Below are 21307 nucleotides of genomic sequence, written 5' to 3' on the forward strand. Positions count from 1 at the left end.
GAACTAGTGGGACATTTCAATTTCATTTCTACTTCAGGTGAACAATTTTAAGAAATAACCATTTAGTAAAAGAAAGTGTAATTTTTACATTCTTTCACCATATAAATCACCACAGCAACTAAGACTGAGTTGTGTTTTTCATGACAGCACTTTCTTTAACAGCCCATATCTTGAGACACTTTATGAAAGCCTAATAGCTTTTTTTTTTTTTTTTGGCAAAAATTAATCTTCTTATGACTTAACTTGCTCCCTGCATGGCAGCATACTGTGACAGCGATTGCTTGAAGGCATTGACTCTACTTGTAATGGTTACCTAGTGTTTACTACAGGTTATAGAATCCCGATTTAGTGGAAGACACTTCAGAAGAGTAGCATATGTCCCTAAGTGTTATTAATAACACCTGAAAACATTTCTGTGATTACAGTATTCTGCAGCTTGGGTTTCACCTCATTGGAATCTGAATGCTGGTGCATTATCCACACTTCAGAAAAATAGAATAAGGTCCAATAGGATCGTAATGAGTGACATTACTTTAACGCACAGTGGAATTTCACAGCCCATGAAGGATGTGTTTGTACATCATTATCACATCCACTTACCACAATTAATGTTCTCCAAGTAGAGACTGAAATAGTTTCAGATCCTCGAAACAAAATATGCACCTAGCATGGGCACTGACTATGCAGAGGACTCATTTTAGTGAAATAAAATTCGGTTTTATTGATAATTTCAGCTTGTCCCTGTTATTCCTATTATACAAGGGGAGTTTTTGGCAGAAAAGTATTTTTACTGGTAATGCCACTCTATGTTAAATTTTGTAAAAGCTGAACCGTGATCACTAGGAAATGAGCTCTCAAGCTTTTCATTACAACTCTTTACAAACCTGGTTTGTAGTACTGGGACTGATATTTAGAGTCCCGATACGCCTGTGTATATTTTTTAATGAGAAATATGTATTACAATCTCTCTCCTTGTTGCAAGTTGCAACTAGGAATGCAAAGACATGTCAGCCATCACTTCTGCATTATTCAGCACCAAAGGAGGGAACAAAGGTCAAATGTTTTGGTTTTTTTTTTTTAGTTAGAGATATATGATATTCAAACATTAGGAAGCATCTACCATTAATATTTTCAGAATATGTATAGAGTTTTATGCTTTAAAATTTGACAGCTGACCCATCATTACTAAGATCTATTTTCTCTAGTTGCACTGATATGTTAAGCTGTATAATGTAGTCCAGTGTGATTGACAGAGCCTGGAAGCAGTGGATATTTTGAATCTGGCACATCTCTCTGTGTTAAACAGTGTTGCACATAAACACTTTTTAGCATGAAAAGCTTTTTCCTTGAAGGGAAGGAGGAGGGGATGAATGGCTTTTCATCCATAAGCTCCCAGATCTTGCAACATACAGACAGATAATGTCCTTAGATTTAATGAATTAGTGTGTCCGTTACGTGGCAGAAAATGCTTAAAGAAAAAGAATTTTTAAAAAAAGGAGGCAGTTGGATATTGTTTGACATCAAGAATAATGCTTTTTAAATCCCTGTTATTTTCCTGACACTCATTCTTCGTGGGTCATTCCATCATATGATTGACTACTTGTTAAATCAAGTCTATCCAGTAAGAATTTTCCTCCTGGGGCCTTCTTCAAGCGCTGCTTACTTACCTTTGTGATTTCTTTCTTAAATCTCTGGATAAACCTTTCCTAGCCTTTTTAATTGGCATAACTCATATATTTATAGTCTCTCTACAACCCAATTTTGTGAGCTTATGAACTTGCTCAGTTTTGTCTTCCTCTATTGAAGAATCTCTTTGGCCCTTTAATTTCTTTCTTGTTTTTCCCCAGCCCAGCAGCATTACACATCTGATGGCACAGGCTACCACTAGTGAGAGTTGAGCTTAAAGTGTGGTCTAAGTGATAACCATGCACAAACTCAGGTGAAATCCAAGGTACTTCACACACCAAACTGACAGCAGAACTTTGCTCATCTCCTTCAGAATTGGATTGTCCAACTCAGGAGTGACTTTACAGCATATGCTTTTTAGCACTGCTTTGTGTAAGACTGCCTTGTTCTGGTTCAGTTACAGTCAAATTGCAAAGTTAAGCAGATGCACAACTTCTGCCCAAACAGAAAGGATCTTTCTTTAAATCTACACATCCACCTTCCACTGCTCTGGAGAAAGTGCTTGGCAAGTAGTAAAGAGAAGACCTGTGCTATGGGACTAATATGTTTTATTTTCTCAATACTTTTTAACTTATGGCATATTTAAGGTCAAATGTCAAGTGATAAAATGGCCTGATTTAATAGTTGAGTGTTTTGTTCAACAGATGATTTCAAAATCAGCCTTAATAATGTCACGATTGTGAACCCCATTACAATCCAGTTTATTTGAAATAGACTAAATTACACAGCCAGACATTTAGGAGGCATTTACTTCTCAACAGAGGGCATTGTAGAAGCTGGTGGAGTTCAGTCAGAAAAAGCACATGGGCTGGTAGTTCTGAACCATGTGCATGCTGTATTAATGTGTGTTCTCACACATATGTGCTAATAGACACATGTGTAAACACATACATGACAGCTATTTCAGAGTACTTTATTGCTCTGCTTATAGAAAGCCTTGCTAGTTAAAAAGGTCCCCAAGTTTCATATTGCTGTTTTGAAGGGCACAGTGTTCTGGCTGGATTGTTTTGAGGTGAGAATCAAGGATTTGTCTTCATTCATTTCTGCAAAATTTTCAGCATACTGGCTAATAAGGAGAGCTTCTGTTGGTCTTCACTACTAAATAATTATTTTACATGCCTGGCTTCTGACAGTAGGAAATGCATGATGTTTGCATGCCAAACCTGCATATGTTTGTTATGAAGACAACATTGACCTACACTGAGATAAACAATTAAAGTATGCAGGCTGCTGTTAAACTGCCATGGCATCAAATATAAATGGTATAATGCCATTCATCACTTTGTTTAGAAGTTAAAGTTTCTACACAGCTTAGCGTAACCTTGTATTACCTTGCTAAAAAAGTATCAGCTGCTGTGAAAACATGCAATTTGTTTGGATTGGAATCAGCATTTTGGTAGCAGCAGAGCTCTGAGAACCAGGGTTCTGTACCCCCTCTGTGCCTGTGAGCCAGCAGAGGGAGCCTGAAATGCTGTCCATGCCCAGCATCTGTGAGACATTAGTGAGCTCTGGCTAGAGCTGCCATGCCAGGGCTGTCACTGCAGCCTGGTCTGGGAGATGCTGCTTCCCAAACACTTTGTGATGAACTCTGTTTGCTACTCCAGATTCTGAGTGGCAGTTTTCAGCTTTTGCACCACGCAGTTTGGTTAGCAGGTTCTTTCATGTGCAGCTCAGGGATATTGGTCTGCAGGCAGTCATGCAGGTCCACCCAGGGCTGCAGTTGCTATGGAGAAAACAAGCACCATGGTTTTGAGTAGAAAAGAGTAATTTGGTGACCCAGACAGGGCTATCCCTAGTTAAAATTTCTTAGCACATTGTAGGCTCGGCTTTCACACAAGAAGAACAAATTAAGAATTTTACTAATTATGCCAGTGGTCCTGCTGACAGACTATTGGGCTGAAGGGAGGCACCCACAAAAAATTTTGCACCCCTTCTTGAAAAAGAATAAATGTTTGACCCAGGAATTGTGCAAAATGTTCATGTTTTCCTCTTTGTACTTAAAATATCAGCAAAGGACTATTTTAGACCCTTACATAAGGTTCCCATAATGCCAGTGGCAAGAATGACATCAGTTTTTAAAGCATAAAAGGCACCTCATCTGGGCTCAGAAATGTCAGTAGTAATTACAAACTTTGTTTTCAAGTATAATCAATTCTTTATTTATGGTGTGAAATGTTTTTTACCCTTTTGAACTTTCACCATTCTAAGCCAAGCAATATTGTTGGCATGTTCCTTTAAAAATAATTGCTTCTCGACTGAGAAATTGGATGTCAAGTTCCAAGTTGATGTAAATTAAATGGGTTGCATTAATAGTCTGGCCCGTGGTAGGAGTGAGTGTTTCGATTCTGGTTTTGACTTCAGGACATGACCTCTTGATCACACAGGTCAGCACAGATGGGAAATATTGAAGAGGTACCCCAGGTTGACGTGGGGAAGAAAGTGTCTAGAACTGATGTATCACAAACTGTCTGATCCATTAAACAGAAGCAATCTCAGGCTCCTCAGAGAATAAAGCTTAGTTGTCATAGGTCATTATGCTCTTCAAAAAAAAAAAGAGTTGGAAATCCTCAGGGCTGTCATGTACACATAATCTTCTAAACCTTCCTGGATTAACACTGCCAAGCCTGTGTACAGGGGGAATGGAGTAAGGAACCCAAATATTCCTAACTTCTACAGTACAGTTATGTGCCAGATTTCCCACCTGTGGCTGTTAAAAAGAATTCTTTTACAAGATACAGCATTTTGCGATTGGAAGCAGAACATCTATACAGCTGAAACTCACACTTATGTGACTTGGGAAGTCTTGGGAAGAATTCCATCTGTGAGAGCAACCACATTCACAAGGTCAGGCAATACACTGTTCTTCAAGGGGAAGGAGCAGGTGAATTGGGGTCAAGTTTATATTTTGTATTTTAATTGAAGGCTATGTCTTGCCTTTAAAACTGGCTTTCATGTGAACTTCTGAGCCACCCCAGCTCTCTCAGTCTCTCCCCATGACAGATTTTCCAATTCCTCAACCCCTCAGGGCCCTTGGCTAGACCTGCTCCAGTATTGCTGCTCCTTTTTTGTACCTGGGGAAAGGAGAGCTGGGCTTGGCATGGTCTTGCTGGTGCTGAGTAGAGGTGAAGAGTCACCTCCCTTGACCTGGTGGCAACACAATTCCCAACACAGCCCAGGAATTGTTGGTCCTCTCTGCTGCCAGGGTCCCCATCTGCCTTATGCCCAGCTTGCTCAGAGCATGGCGGAGCTGCTTTCCAGCCAGCTGGCCTCAGCTGCTTCTGCTGGATGGGCTTTTTTCTCCCCAGGTGCAGGACTTCGAGGGAGAATCCCTTTGCAGAATTTCATGTGCTTCCAGCAGATTACCTATTTCCCCAGCCTGCTGAGGTCCCTCTGAAAGGCAGCACAAACTCTCAGGTGCATAAAGAACTCTTTCTAATTTTGGATATACATATGCATATATATATGCACACATACATATATATATATATATATATTTCCCATTTTAATTGCTAATAAAAAGAAGGAATCACTTTAATGCTTTTGTTGGATTGGACTCAGGAGTTTTGCAGTTTGCTGGCAATTAATTAGCACTTATGAGTCCCAGGTCTAAGGTCTTTTCAAGGACATAAAGAATATGTTGGGATTTTGAGTAATAAAAATAAGCTGATGAAGTGAGCACCAAAACGAATTTTATGTGATATGCTACATAAAAGCTCTTACATTAATTGTTCCCTGTAGCATCTAGCTCTTAATTATACGGTGTTTGCTAATAAAAGGAACAAGTGATAAAGCCCAGTATTTTTATGTCTGTTCATTGGCGCTGTTTGAAATAAACTCAGAGGTGACTCTAGTAAGGCACAACGTGCTTCTGTTTAGGTGCCTGGACTGATTTTTTCAGGTACAAGGAGAATTTCAAAGAAGTTAAGCTAGCCTTTTCCTGATGACCTGGATGCTGATCCCTTTAAAAATATTTGAATTAACTTAGAAAAGGACTTCTGTTGATTGTGTAAGGAGAACCAGGTTAAGGAAAACATTTTCTTTCCCTGGCTGACAGTGAACTTCGCACTTTCAATAAACAGTCTTGGAGAGAAGAAAAAAAACTGGTATAGACAGCTAATTTATGCTGATAATTAACTGCTAGAAGTAGATTTGGTGGATCTGATTCAGATTGCTCTCCCACTGCTGTAATTCTTCGAGTCTGGCTGTGCTAACAACATGACACTAATACAGAGAATTGCAGTGATCAATACAATTATGGCTGTAGTCTCTGTCCTGTGGGCGCTATTTTTTCTTAACAAAGAAGGTTCAGAATCTGTTATTAGACCTGTTTGTGAGGCCAGAACATCATGGTAAATCACTGCCTGTAGTACCAAATAAAGAAAACCATTTAAATGCTGTACTGTGAAAATGTCTGCACAGCTACAGAATTTAACTGTAACACATAAAGACATAGAAAAACTAGATTTAATCTGGCTAAATCTCATACCTCTAATATGCTCCAGGAAATTCCCCACCAGGCAGCCAGGATTCCATGGCAAACACACAGTCCTAGCTGAGGTCCATGCTGTCCCTCTGCCATCAGGATTGCTGTGTGACCAGGCAAAAATGCAGCTAGTTTGGGTCTCAATCTTCCCAGCCTCGAGAGGAGTTAAGCATATGAAACCTTAAATGAACAAAGCCACCATTTAGATGAGTTTTCACACTACAAAAGGACTAACACTGCAGGGCATGAGGGGAATGAACACCGCTGCTGAAGTGAAAAGAGGTGTGATCCTCTGCCCTTCCCACTGATACAGAGTGGGACTGAAGGATCACAGTCCAAAATCTCAGGTCCTCTGCATCTACGTCTGCTCTAGAGCAAGTCACAGCTTACCCAGGAAAGAAAACACACATAAAAAATAATTTAAAGTGGATAATTCTGCATTAAAAGCTTGGATTTTTTTTCTATATTTAAAGTGATAATAAATAATATAAATATATATACTCTAGGAATAGAGAAATGTGATTACACACAGCATAGCCATGCTCTTTATACAATTATTCTGTGCACAGCTCAAAATACACACAGCATAAACATGTTATGTGCATTCACCCATTCATATTTTACATTTTTCTATTCTCACATGTCCATTACCAATTAAACTCTACAGGCCCTATTAAAATTATGATTTTCTGGCCTTCTGGCTATTTCAGTTTGTTTCAACAAGGACTGACAATGAAGCTATGAAAACACAGTCACTTTTGCACGTTGTGGAGAATCACGTTCGTTATAACAAAATGAGAAAAATCCTGCAAATGACTGAAATTTTCCAGAGTGCCATTTCCAGGGCAGAAGCCGTTTCACACTAGACAGCACAGTAGCTGTGCTTGCCTAACTCAGTTAAAACAAACAGGAAACAGCCAACAAGAGACAAGGTAGAAAATCCCTTTTAGGGGAGACAAGATGCTGTGTACATTTCTCAGCGGGTCTGTTCATCAACAGCGTGCACTCTTTTAAAGCCCTTAAGTGTTTGTAGGACAAAAAATTAATTTGTTTTCTAATTCCAAAGTGAATCATATGCTCCAAACAGATTTTCAAGTCAATGAAACATGAGCTTGTATGATCTAATTAAACAATTCAAAGGTATTGGTTGTTTTAAGATCCCTCTGGATATACTTCAGTTCAAATGCACACACATCATCTAAATGTACAAGCTCATAAATCTACAGAAAATGCAAATCAGATCATCAGTGCTTTGAATTTGACAGTCTTGCCACTGTTTTCTAAAAGGTAATACACGAAAAATTCCCAAGTTACACATACTCTTTTTTCCAGCTTAACAGAGCCCACAAAAAAACCTCCATACTGGAAAGCAGAACAGCAAATATCTCACTTTAGTTTCTAAATATCTGGTCCAGAATCAGGTATAAAATAACAAATTCTCTGCAACCTGCTATTACAATTTCTTCTCTGTGTGATGTCCTGACCCTTTAAGTGGAGCACTGGACCAGATGATGACTTTTGAAGGTCCCTTTCAATGTAAATTTTTCTATGATTCTGTCCTAATTCTGTGTGTTCTATGAATTGACTTCTCTGCTCCAGTGTCATGGCTGTTTGAGTACCAAAAAAAAAATAATCTATAGTTGGTTTTTTCTAAATTTTTTCTCTCTGGTATTGCTCCCAGGGTCTCCTTTTCCCACTCTCAATTTTAGCCCAGATCTCTGTGTAGACCTTCTCTATGATCTGCAGTCTTTCTTAGCATCCCTCACACAGTCTATATAGATTGATGGCCATCCACATACACTTTTCTCTTACTACTCCCAAATGCCCATATGTCCAACAAGAATTCTGTCTGAAATGCCAACGAAATATCTTTGGGGGTACCATTGATTCCCATATTTTTATTTCCTTTCCCCCAGTCATATCTTTCAGTACTTTTTCATCTCTTTAGTCTCCAAAATCTTACCTACTCTTTTCTCCATCACTTTTCTCTACTTTATAACTTGTCACATCCTGTAGTTGTGCTCTCCCTCCTCTCTTCTCCCCTTCTATCTCATACCATCAGCATGGCCATAGCTACAATACGTTTGTGCAGCCAGAAAACCCACTCCAGAAGGATGCTGCCTGGGGAAACTGGGCTGCCACCATTTGATTTTCCTCCTTGCCTCCATCGGTCAAAACGAGCGCTACGCAGGGACATATTTCTTCAACAAATTTTTCTTTACTCCAGATTCAGACCCTAATCCCACAATTGGATCCACATGGCTGGCTGTGCAAATTGAAATAGGGGCTGGAGGTGTGGGCTCCAGGCAGCAGCGTTGTTGTGCTGCCCTGGCAGGACCCTTGCCAGGCAGTGTCCCCTGACCCCTGGCCGTGCCGCGCGCGTGGCTGCGCTCAGGGCGCTCCTGTCTGCGCAGGGCTGCCCCATCCACCCAGGAGCTGCAGCCAAGCTCAGCCCACAAGGCTGGTTCCAATATTTCTAAAATAAAATAAACACACCAGATCTCACTGAACAACTAATCACCTACGGCATGTACATGATTTTCTTCTTCTCTATTTTTTTTTTCTTTTCAAATGAAAACTATTTTAGGTGTGACAAAACATGTGAAACAAGTGGAAAAACATTTCCAAGTACTTTTGCTCTCAGAAAACCTTTATTGATTGAAGAGATTAAGGGATTGGGGGTTTTTTTACTACTTTCGAAAAAAATCCATTTTTACTGAAAATTCAAACTAGTCTATGAAGCTTCGGGCCAGCAACATTTAAAAAGATTGAATTACAGCATGCCATTCTGAATGTAGCACATTATGAATTTCATATCCCTCAGCTAGAGTGACATATTTAATGATTAAGCCGAGCCACTCAACTCTATTTCTATTTAATTTTTTCCTAGCCAGTATTAACTTTATACATACATTTCAAATGGCAAGAGCAAAAATAGCAGAATAGTGAATTTGTCTGCAGTAAAGGAATAACTAGCAAGGTCTTAGAACTTTACGAAATTAGAGTTCTGTGTGAAAGGTATCATGTGCAAATTAGCCCAATGTTAACAAATGCTTATTATCCTACTATTTTAAAGAATCCTGCTTTTCCATGTGCTCCAGCTCTGCTCTGTGTTCTGTCCTTCATTTTACACAAGCTTTTCCTGCCAGGCGAGCAACAGAAATTGCCATGCAAGATCAGAGCACTGTTCACATTAAGTTCAGTATGAAATGTAAGCCAGTTCTTTACTGAAGAAAAATAGGGGGGGGGGGAAGCCATTTAAATACCCTTCACTTGCTCTACACTGATGTACATAAGAGTAAAACTTCCTTCCTGACCTGCATGGTGCCTGATTTATACCCACAAGCATGAGGTTTAATTACAATGACACAGAGATGGTCAATTTATTTCCTTGCGCTTACTCACTCATGAACATGCATTTCCTCCTTCCAGCAAAAAGTAATTATCTCTTTGCAATTATCTGCACAGATGTGGCAAAGTTAGAATTTTCATGATTGTCTGTTAAAACCTGGGGCCCTGAAGAATATGTGCTGTGCCAGATCTTTCTGTTGGCCTCAGGATTAATGAGTCCCTTGAAGAGAGAGTTGTTTGCACCTGGGGTAGAATTTTATAACAGACATTTCCAAAACTCTAAAATACAGGTGGAGGAAGTGCAGGGAACCTCTGACAATTACTTTCTGGGCAGGATTACACAAGTTTTATACCCGCTTTATGGTGGTTTCACATGGAATTTTCTCCTTGGTTTGTATAAGAAAATGTTATTAAGCACAATATCTGACTGTAATTAGGGTCTCTGCTCCTGGCAGGTTTGGTCAGACTCCCACCAGTGGTTCTGGCACGGCTTCGGGCCGTGTGATGAATACCCTGCTCTGAGGTTCCCCTGTCTCAGTGTGCCACCAGCCCCGTGTTGTCACTGAGCTGTAAGGGCAGATGTCTGTCCGCACTTGTTGCCTCTGTGTCTGCTCATAACCTTCCCTCAGAGTCCTGTTGTCACAGTCACACTGCAAAAGGAATGACAGTTACTGAGAACCTCCAACTTCTTGCAATATTCAAAATAAAGTGCACATCAAACATCAAACTGCAGCACGAGATGTCTGTTAAGCACCACTAATCAAGTGCATTCACATTAACTTATCAGAATGAAATTTATTTTGTTTAAAGCTGCCTTACTCACCTTTCCAAGAGTCTGGGTGAAAATTTTACCCTTTAGTATTTAAATGTATTATAGGAAAACTCACTTGTTGTCTGTGTCAGATGCTGGAAGAAGCAGCAGTTTTCTGAACATCTCAATAATAGCAATTGTGAACTGTAGATTAAATGAATCCAAAATTGTGTTCTGTATATGAGTCTTTTGGTGCACCTAAACCCAAATGTGACACAAGGTCAGGAATTTCCTAATTAGTGAATAAATGAGTTGAGGGAGGAGAAGAAATTGATAAATCTAAGTGACAAAAATAATGCGTGCTGCTAAAATTATCACAGAAATGAGTAGTTAAATCTCTGAACTCTATTTTCCCCTCATAAATTTTGGTCTAAATCAAAATGTGTGGCTCAAGAGGTGGGAAAAAAAAAAGTTTTAGTAAGTAAGTTTTTACGTGTCTTTAGCACACTCAAAAATCTAGAGACTCAGACTTCCTTTAAAAGTAGAATGAGCAAATGGAGCAAAAATACTATATAAATAAAGAAACAGGGTCAAATTTTAGATCCTTTCTATCTGCTTATTGAGATGTACAGTTTCTCTGAATGACAGTGATCATGACAGAGTTGATCTGGATTAACAAACATCTTGAATGGAAAAAAGGGTCTTAAAAAACAACACCTTGCAAACAAAAAAAAAAACCCATGACCAAGCAGCTTTGAATGGATCCTAATAATATGCATTTCTGTGAAACACAAACCATGTTCAGTGTGAGCACAAACTTGGAGAAGAAAGAATTTAAATAGAATACATATCTATTGTGTAAGCAGTTTAATGGGTCTTACTTTAAGCCTTGTTGATCTGGCTTGGGCAAAATACACCATCAGACTACATCAGCAGGTACAGAAGTGGAGCAAGCTAATCCTGGAAAGGAAGCCTTTACACTAAGAACTGTTGTGAATTTTACAGAAATTTACTCTGCTGACTGCTTAAGTGCTAAACAGTCTTTTTCTTTTGGAAATTTTCCTCCGGAAAAAGATGGTTGCAACTAGGATACAAGTTTACATCATTTTAATGACAATGTTTACAGGTAAATATTTTCTTTCTGTGAATTTGAATGTGCACTTAGACTGTATTGAATGTGTAGCACCTATCCAGATTGCTCGTTTGTAGTTTCTTGATACTTACTTAGTGTCAGAGGACTGGAAAGGCAAAGGTTGTAAGCAGATTTCTAACCAAAGGTGTGAATCAAAAGTGTCATTTGGATAATACTTTTATAATTGTTTAATCAAAATGAAAATCAGTGGCATTCAGCAGAATTATGCTTCAATAATTGCTTTTGCCATCCTGCTTCTGCAGGAAACCTTTGCTGCTAAATTTGAAAGAGAGTTTAATTAAGAGGTTAACAGTTAGAAAATAGCCACCATATAGTATTGTGTAAGTGGAAAAAGGAGACAGATGAGTGATGCTATCAAACTTAGTCAAAAGAACTGTTTCATCACTGTTTTAGAAACAAACTTCACAGGTGGGAAAAGTAATCATCTTTTAAAATATTCCCATTATCTGAAATTTTGTCAGTGTGAAATATATTTAGAAGAGAAAATGCTGTATGATTCTACTTTACTTTTCCCCTTAAAAACACAAATATGCTTAGCTGAGTTAATGCATGTAACCACTGGGAAAAAAAAATGGTTGCCTCTGCACTTGTTTTGGTATGTTTTGCATCTTTTGAGAATACTTTTTTGACATGCTAACGCCTCCAACCTGAGCTATTTGAACTGCTTATACAGTTCTATAAATATTGACTAATCCTTTTATCTAGAGTGCTTTTATCTTGACTGACAGTGGTCTTTGCTTGCATAGCAATCAGCAGATAACAAGCAGTATCAACACCACTAGCAAGAACAGCTGATTTATTTATTCTTGATATGAGAAAAGTGACTTATTATTTGTCTTTTGGTGTGACCTGTATTTGTGTTTGTGCTAATCTTATTATGAAATAGTAGGCCTGTATGTCTAAGTGCATACACGTGTGTATATCTATATGCACGATCTGATAAAATAATTCTTTGGCAATGTATTTTTAGTATCATTACTTAAAAAATGACCATTACATCGAGGCACTGAAATGATTATGAAATCTATGCATTTAAGTGGCTCTGTAAGAGTCACTTGATATTTAATGACTGATACTATTCATTTTCTATAGGCAAAGAACACATTAACAATAGTAATATATGTTCCTCCTCATAAAACTGCTTTTATTTCTTTGTTGGACATAGATGACTTCTTTTATCAAATACCTCACCTAAATTTAAAGATAGAAATATGTATTATTTCCAAAAAAAAAAAAGTTAGTATTCTCATTCAATAATTTTGTTAATTTTATGTCTTATCTAATGAGGTAGAGAACAACATAGACACAAAAGATTATTGTAAAGGTAAATGCATCTATACCGTCCTTTCCACAGGCGAGTCACTATTGCAAAGTGTGAGTCGGACCACAGGTTACAAGGCAAAGGCAATGTCTGGCAGGTGCTGTGGGGTAATAAAATAGCACACAGAGAGTCACCACACATTACTGAAAACGCAACAGCTAAGGACCTAGCCATTCACAATGCTGATTTTTTTATGAAAGGTTTCACGGGGGCTCCCAGTCTCTAAGTCCTTAAGCACTGTCTGTCCCCTCTGAAGCTCTATGACAAGGCTAAGCACAACCTGATCCAGCTGCTTGTGGGCTGAACTAATTTTTATCTCTGACACAAAAAACCTAAAGAGACCTGCATTTCTACAGCCATCATATTAAAACTGAGTTGTACAAAAGACCCGAGGATACATCATTCTTGATGTCAGAGCAGGGAAAGGAGCAGTATCAGGCAGGAGATGTACTAAAACATTGACCAAAACAGCAAACAGTTCACAGAAACTTTACTTATCATATACAGGAATAGCAAAAGCAGGACAAGTTGCTAACACTGAAATTGCCACAAACTGGACAAAGCAGACATGGCTCTGGCCCCCAGTCAGGAGTGGTTTGGGAACTGCACTTCCCTTGGAGAAAGTCAGCCCCAATGAGTCGCATTTCTGCCAGATGCCAATGCACATTAAGGTATACAGAGACACCTCTCATTGGGATAAAGATGAGCCTGGCTGGAAAACAGAGAGAGACTGCTGCAGCAAAACCCCACTGCCAGGCCAGGGAGATGGCACTAGCTGTGCTCCATAGCCTGAAGCTTCAACGGGAAAGTCAGTGTATACTTTAATTGAGGACTGATGAGTGAGTTGGATCACTGCAGAGAGAGGTTTTTGTGTACCTGCTATGACCACTTCACTCTGGCTAATCTTTTCAACAAATCACTCCCCAACTCCCAGTTCCCTCCTGGCTCTCCTGTACTAACCACTCTCCCAGATGGGTCCAGTTACAACTGTGATTGAATAAAGTGGACAGGCAAGGAATCAGCCTGAGTAGCTACAGTTATCTACTGCTATTTGAAGCAATTCATTGTGGCTGAATGCTGCTCTGTAATTTTCCATGAGGAATGGCTGTGTTTTGTTATAGAAATAAAGCCTGATGTGAATTTGTACATAAAGCTAGGTGTGGTGCCTGGTGCACCCAGCTGCCACCCTGTGAGCCTCGGCACATCTCATTTCTTGATTTACAGGCAGCAGTTCTGCTGTGGGGATGGATGAAACGTTATCTATTTAATTTGTGCTGGTGGAACTAGTTTGAAAACTAACTTCAAAGTGTTTCTCATTTTGCTCTAAGATAACTATAAAGGGAAGGGGAAACGTTAAGAGTTGCACTTAGGATGGGTTATCAAAAAAGTATTTGGATATTTAGACTGCTTCCAAGGGAGATGAGAAACAGATTTTCCCTGATCCACTGCATGCATATCGGTCACTTGATTGCTCAACGGAGAAGTTACTGTAGTTACTGCTTTATGGATGAACAACAGTGCAGAGGGATAAACAGATTAGTTTTACAAGAGGAACAGATTTGTTTTTCTTTGTGAAGTGTGATCCAGCAGACCCACTTAGGCCACATCTATCCAATTACAATGGAGTTGAGATGAGGAGTTCTCCTTTTACCAGGTATCAGAAGCAAGCATTATATGGAAAAAGAGGAAATATGAGACTGTATAGACAATCTCCTGCAGAAGTGCTCTCATCACCAATCAACCTCAGAGATGTTTGAGAGAGTATTCCTTTCATTTTTTTCTTGCTTTATATTGTGTATAGAAGAGAGGTAAAAAAGTTCCCCTGTAGTACATTTTGCAGTACATAGATTTTGCAGGCACGTTCACCCACTTGTCAGTCTGACCCACCATGTCAAATATCACTTGTAAGTCCTGTGAAACTCACTTAGTATTGCTCCAAGATGTTTCATATGGGACCAGGAATAATAGTCTGTAGTTTTTACACTGTTTGAATGAACACGAAAAAAGAAGGAATGACCAGAAGATCACACTCCAGCTCATCCCCATACTATATTATGGATGGGAATTAAGCAACAACTCCTGGGGGTTTTGTATGGATAAAGAATTCAGTTCCTTACAAAGGAAGGAATTCTAAATTTCTACCACATGATATGTGGGAAACAATTTCTCGATCCTATCTGATGATATTCATCTTAATTTCATCACATTATCCATATCAAAATTGTCCATTTATTTGGTTATTTCCTCCAAAATGTGGTTATCACTTAGGTGTTTACATAATACTTTGCACAAGGAAACCATGACAAATGAATGGCCTTTTTATATTTAAAGGGTTTCTTTTACATGTCCATCATCTATTTATCAAGGCATTCCCCTCTGATAAAAGATAATAAAACACATTATTAAAAATGATATTTTGGACTCCAGTTATTCAAATCAGCATACCTAATTCTTTGTTTACTCTTCAGGTACTCACTGTGATGAAGACGTCAACGAATGTTACATGAACCCTTGCCAAAATGGTGGGATCTGTGAGAATTTTCCTGGAAATTACACTTGCCATTGCCCACCTGCAGACAAAGAAGGGATTTTTTATGGTGGCTGGAACTGTACAGAAGTTCTTCATGGCTGTACTGATCATCAATGCCAAAACAACGGAATATGTATCCCACATTTAAAAAATGGCCAACACGGATTCAGCTGCATATGTTCACCTGGCTATACTGGAATACACTGTGAAACCATAACCACATTTTCTTTTCAAGGAAACAGTTTCCTTCTGTTGAAGAATCCCCAGACCCATAAAAAGGATTTTTTCTATAATATAAACCTGAAGTTTCAAACTGTGCAACCCACAGCTTTTCTGTTTCACCGAGGGGAGAAAAACACCTTTGCAAAGTTGGAATTACTGAATGGCTACTTACACTTGTCCGTGCAAGTCAATAATCAGCCACAGGCTCTTTTGCATATTCCACATAATGTCAGTGATGGAGAATGGCATTCAGTGGAGGTAACCTTGGCAAGAGCTGTTATTCTTAATTTGCTTGACAGCTCTTGTGTAGAATCCTGTCTCAATAAAACATCTGCCAAGATAGATAACGAGCTGGTGATGTTTGCATTTCAGAGCACATTTTTGGGCGGCTTACCAGTGGGGAACAGCAACTCTCTACAGAACACCTTTAATACACATTCTGCACCTTCATTTGTAGGCTGTCTTCAGGATATTGAGGTAGACTTGAATGTTATTACTCCAGAGAATGTATCATCTGGGTCATCTTTAAATGTCAGGACAGGATGTGCTAAAAAGGACTGGTGTGGCCACCACCCGTGCCAGAACAGGGGACGCTGCATCAACCTGTGGCTGAGCTACCACTGCGACTGCTACCGGCCCTACACAGGGCCAGACTGTGCCACAGGTAAGGGAGTGCTGCTGCGGTTGGTGTTTTGTGTGCCTGCTGAAAACGTGGCCAGAAACAATCCTGTTTACCTGGAGGTGAAACAGCGTGATCCTTGTGATCTCTCGAGCTTAATGCCAAGTGGTAAGCCAGTGCAAGAGGTTAGTAGTGGTACACCTTTGTTATTTTCTAGTTAGTTTCCCAGGAAGGCTTCTTTTCAGCCTGCCAAAGAGTAAGTCAGGCTAAACTGGTGGATTCCACTCCTCTTGTTTTAAAATCTTCTCAGTGCTCTTAGCACCCCGTAAACTCTGGAAAACTGTAGTTCACTGGAGGTTATCCATGCTGAGTAAAATTTAGAAAGCAAGTAAGTCACTTGGAGTTTAAGACTTAATCTCAAAGCATTCTTTGAAAATTTTATCCTCAAGCTCTCTAGGCTTTTATAAAGAGATTCATTTAAGGCAATGAAAGGCAAGCAAAAGTACTGTAAGTTAAAAAAAAGACAGATTCTAATTTAAAGAAAAAAATGAATGAGATTATACTCTTAGCTTAATCTGATTAGCCCAAGGAGCAGGCAGGGCTTCAGCAGCTGGAAACAGGGTCCATTCATCCCTCAGCTGGTCCCAGGGCGGGGCTGGACAATCCCCAGTGCAGGCTGCTGTTCCCAGAGAGCTGCATGGGGACCAAAGGGAAACATGCCCTTCTCTGGGTGAGCTGAAGAGCTCATCTCAGCAAGCAGCTTCCATGGGAGTGGTGAGCAGCAGCACAAAAGCTGCAGATGCCTGTAGCACTTTCCCTGCTACAAATGATCTTTTCAGTGCAGGCTGGGGTGAAGTGGAAGGACAACAGGAGGTCCCTGTCCAGCGCCCTGCTGCATCTGCTGGCTGAAGCCCCCTAGAGCAACCCTCAGGAATGCTTTAGGGTGAACTCTGCAATCCTTCCCCAGGCAAAGTTTTAGGGATTTCAAACAATTTTTTAAGAAAATTGCACAGGACTAAGTCTTCACACCGTACCCTTGCCTTTGCCTCCCTCATCCACACATGGTCAGCAGAGCAATGTTTAGGGAGCAAGAAATACATACGTACATACACGTATACATACATGAGTATATTTATGTAGATATATTTGCCAAGTAGACTGAAAAAAATTAAACACAACAGCAGAGCCATGGTCAGATTGGATTTGACAGATTTGAAACTGGTGTAAACTGGTGTGGCTGCAGTGCTGCCAGTGAAGCTACATTGATTCCCATCAGCTGAACAATTGGCCTCAGGGGTTATTGAATGCATTGCTGCAGAAAGCTGGGCCTTCAAATACATTTCAAATGTTTGAATACATCATTTTGCATGCTCCACCTAATACTTATCAATACCTTTCAATAGTTTTTCCTTTTGGTTTTATTGCAGAATGACAAAGTCTGAGAGGTAATTGTAACAGACTTCTTTGAAGTGTAGCTGTAATTTATCCAAAGATTTGGAAGGCAACTTTTGAATATAGGACAACATCTGGGAAATATGTTTGCCTCCTTATATGAAGCAAAATCAAAACCATTCAGGGCCAGGAGCAGCTTTTACTGGCATTAGAACTCTTGAGAATGATTAGAAAGCATGGGGTTTTTTTTCCTGCTGACCACAATATTCCTTGCTTATCGTGGCACCGTGCCATTTTGGTTCATAGGTTCTAGATATATGTCACATGTAAAAGACTGTGGCAGGTTTCTAAAGAGGGAGAGTGGGGGAGACTTGTGGTAAAGGATAACATAAGAAATGCTGGTATCTTTCTGAAGAAAAGTTGCTGCCAAGTATTTAATTGACAAGAGGCAATATTTTCTCTACATATACAAAATAACAAACAGATGTTGCCTCATTTTGATCAACATCCAGATGTTGTGACCCAAGAGGTTGATATTGACCAAGGTGATGCTATTCATCTCATCAAACAGATCAGGCCGATGATATATGTGTATATTTATAAATAGAGAGAAATGTGACAAGGTAATTGTAAACATGAAATGCCTTTGTGGAGATCAAGGCTTCTTTCTAATACTGCAGTTGTGTAATCCCCAGTTCAGCAGAATTTTTCTTTTTACCCTCATGAAAAAGTGCCTCATTCTCCAGTACCACATTAAGAGAAAATATAACTTAAAACTCTTGTATGTAGAAGTAATTATTTGTTGAAATTGGTGTTTTGAGGCATTAAGTCTGTTTAACAAGTAGATGTAGATACATGGGGAATCTTATTCATAGAAATAAACTATTGCAAATTAAATTAAGAAATTATCTGTTTAGGAACAAGTATGGGATTTATTCCTGTTGCTAAATATTATGACCATACCATATAGCAGTGCAATGGGGTTATTAAGGGTCTGTTGGATCTTCGTGGCCTATTTTCATCATTTTTTAAATGCAATTATAAAAAAAGGTAGTTCTGCAGGCACAAAGTTGACTATGACATCCCACTCCAGGAGTTTTACTGCGCAACAGACGACTGAATCTTTAGCTATGTGAGCATTTTAAAAAAGCTTGGTTTATTCTTTCTAGGAATTTGATACATGGAAAATAGCTTCTGAAACTGTTTAGGAAGGAAGTCTGTAATATTGAGGACAAGATCACAAAACTTATAGTGTAAAAATAGAAACACTTTGTTGTTCTTTAACGAGATGATTCATCAGAATAAAATACAATTTTGGCTACATATTTTGTATCCTTAAAAGACTGAAAATCATTACAGAAGATAAGTGGTAAAGGAGAGACAGATGGTTTTGGTTTAATCATTTTAATTGATAAGCACAAAGAAAAAAACTTACTCGATCCACAATACTGTGCGCATTCAGGGGCTGAGCAGGATTCATGACTGGATACAAGTTGATGTAGGTGAGCAAATGTTGACCCCCAGCAACAAAATGTCTGTCAGAGAACTGGGGAGCCCATGCAGCACCACACAGGTGATCTATCCACGCAGGAGGGCTTTGCCTAGCAGCTTTCTGTGATTTGGAATCTGTGCAAAAAATATCACAAAATCCCAGAACTGCATTAATTTTCATGGTCAGCAGAGAATCAAAGCAGGTGGGTTCTTTCCAAAATGATCTTTCTAAGGACCAATGCAGAAAACTGTAGGAATCTGTCCTTGTTTAATTACTTGAAAACACAGCATTACACAGAGCATGATAAAGGGGGAAAATGTGCCCAATTATGTAACATCTGGTCCTGCACTGGGGCTGAATGCTACAGCCATGGAGGCCAACAGGAATTTGGAAACAGAAGCTTTTTACAGCTGGATCAAGTCTTTATTCATCCATAAAATAAACACTTCTTACTACCATGCAGAAATATCACCAGAAGTAGTTATTTAATCATTCCATTGGCTCCCTTGTCATTTAACCCTAACTATTTTATTTTTTTTTGTTTTTCTTTTTACCTTTTCCCATATCTGTAACCTCAAGAGTACATTCCAGGCCGGTTTGGATCTGAGGACTCCTCAGGCTATGCTGCTTTTCCTGTTGATTCCACTCAGAATGAGAACTTCATCATCTCAATGTTTGTCCGAACACGCAAATCTTCTGGCTTGTTACTGGCGCTGAGAAATAGTACTTACCTCTACATAAGGGTCTACTTGGAAGGTGGGAAACTCACCATGCTGGCTCCAAATTCCATGAAGTTATTAGGGAAACACTCTGTGAATGATGGAAACTTTTACTTAATAACATTAAAAATAGAACCAAATAAGATGGAGTTGTTCCAGTCCTCTCACTACCTAGGCTTTATTTCTACTCCAGCACTAACCATCCAAAGTAAGGATATTCTTTACATTGGAGGCCTACCAGATAACACAGAAACTGATAGAAATGGCAGGTATTTCAAAGGCTGTATCCAAGATGTAAGAGTGAATAACCAGCCACTGGAATTCTTCCCCATCGCCAATCCACCGAATTCTCTGATCAACCGAACTCTGATCAATGTCACCCAAGGCTGCACTGGGGACAACCTCTGCAAGGTAAGAATGACATTTTTTCAGAGCATTTCCACATGCTTATAGTGGGGAATTTATTTTATATTTTTATTACATTCCCACACATTATTTGATTATAATGATTAGGAAAACATGCAAAAATGCTAGAAAGAGCAGGTTTTGTTAAGCTATGCTACATATAATGAGTATTAGATGCAAAATATATTTGTATAGGGGACAATGAAACTATTTTGAGATTGAAATACTGTTTTTCACTAATTATTGAACATGCTGTACTGTCATAATACCAGTCTTCATCATTTTCCATCTGAAATAAAAAGAAAACTTCTTTTTGCCAAACAGTCCCACATGCCTAGAGTTGAGTGTCCAACAGCCTTGATTCATACTGAGGTTCTCTCTTCTCTTTCCCCATAGTCCAACCCTTGCCACAACGGTGGTGTGTGCTATTCAATCTGGGATGACTTCACTTGCACGTGCCCCCCTAACACAGTGGGGAAGGCATGTGAGGAAGTTAAGTGGTGTGAGCTTGGGCCCTGTCCTCATGAAGCACAATGCCAGCTGGTGCACCAAGGATTTGAATGTAGGTACATTTCAGCTGTTCCAATCATCTTTGGAGATCAGCAGCAATAGACATTTTCAGCAGCATTTCCTTGAAACTAAGTATTCACTGCCTTTAAAGTTCATTCAAATGTTATTTCTGTATTAAAACAATAGTTATGTCAGTTTTGAGCAATGTTAATGGGAAGAGTCTGCCCTACCAAACCCAGGAATTCTCCCCCAGACCCCCTGACCCAGACACTGATGTTTACAGGAACTTTGATTTTGGCTTACTCAGCCCACCTAGTCAAGGTTGTCTAGTAGATCAGCACATTGCCCTCACACTTGCACTGCAAAGAGATAAAAGGATATCCAGTGCTGGATTAACCTTAGAACGTTCTCCATCCTCCAGAAAAGACAAGCTACATAACTTACATTGCGTCATTTCACATTCTTAAATCTTGAATAGTTTTGGAGAAAGTCACCTCAATACCTGCAGTGCTGTTGTTCAAGCAGTGCCTTCCTAAGAAGCTCCTGCATGCCAAGCAGTCCATTTGAAAACTGATGACCATTAGCTATCTTAGGATTATTAATCACCCTGCACATCTCTTTCCTTCTCCACTTTCCTTCCCATCCTGGAGTGGAATTGAAAAGAGCAAGTAAG

General features: G+C 39.3%; 1 protein-coding gene across 1 annotated transcript in view; it reads left to right on the forward strand.

The window, feature by feature from the left end:
• Positions 1 to 21307, forward strand: part of CRB1 (crumbs cell polarity complex component 1) — a 68918-nt gene that overhangs the window by 17373 nt on the left and 30238 nt on the right. The window contains exons 6-8 of the mRNA XM_066193067.1: positions 15214 to 16161; positions 19580 to 20130; positions 20521 to 20686. Of these exons, the coding sequence (XP_066049164.1) occupies positions 15214 to 16161; positions 19580 to 20130; positions 20521 to 20686 (1665 nt within the window). The remainder of the gene's footprint in view (positions 1 to 15213; positions 16162 to 19579; positions 20131 to 20520; positions 20687 to 21307) is intronic.

The sequence above is a fragment of the Chamaea fasciata genome, unplaced genomic scaffold, assembly GCF_029207755.1.
Source record: "Chamaea fasciata isolate MVZ Bird 193981 ecotype frontalis unplaced genomic scaffold, bChaFas1.0.hap1 SCAF_10, whole genome shotgun sequence".
Classification (NCBI taxonomy): domain Eukaryota; kingdom Metazoa; phylum Chordata; class Aves; order Passeriformes; family Sylviidae; genus Chamaea; species Chamaea fasciata.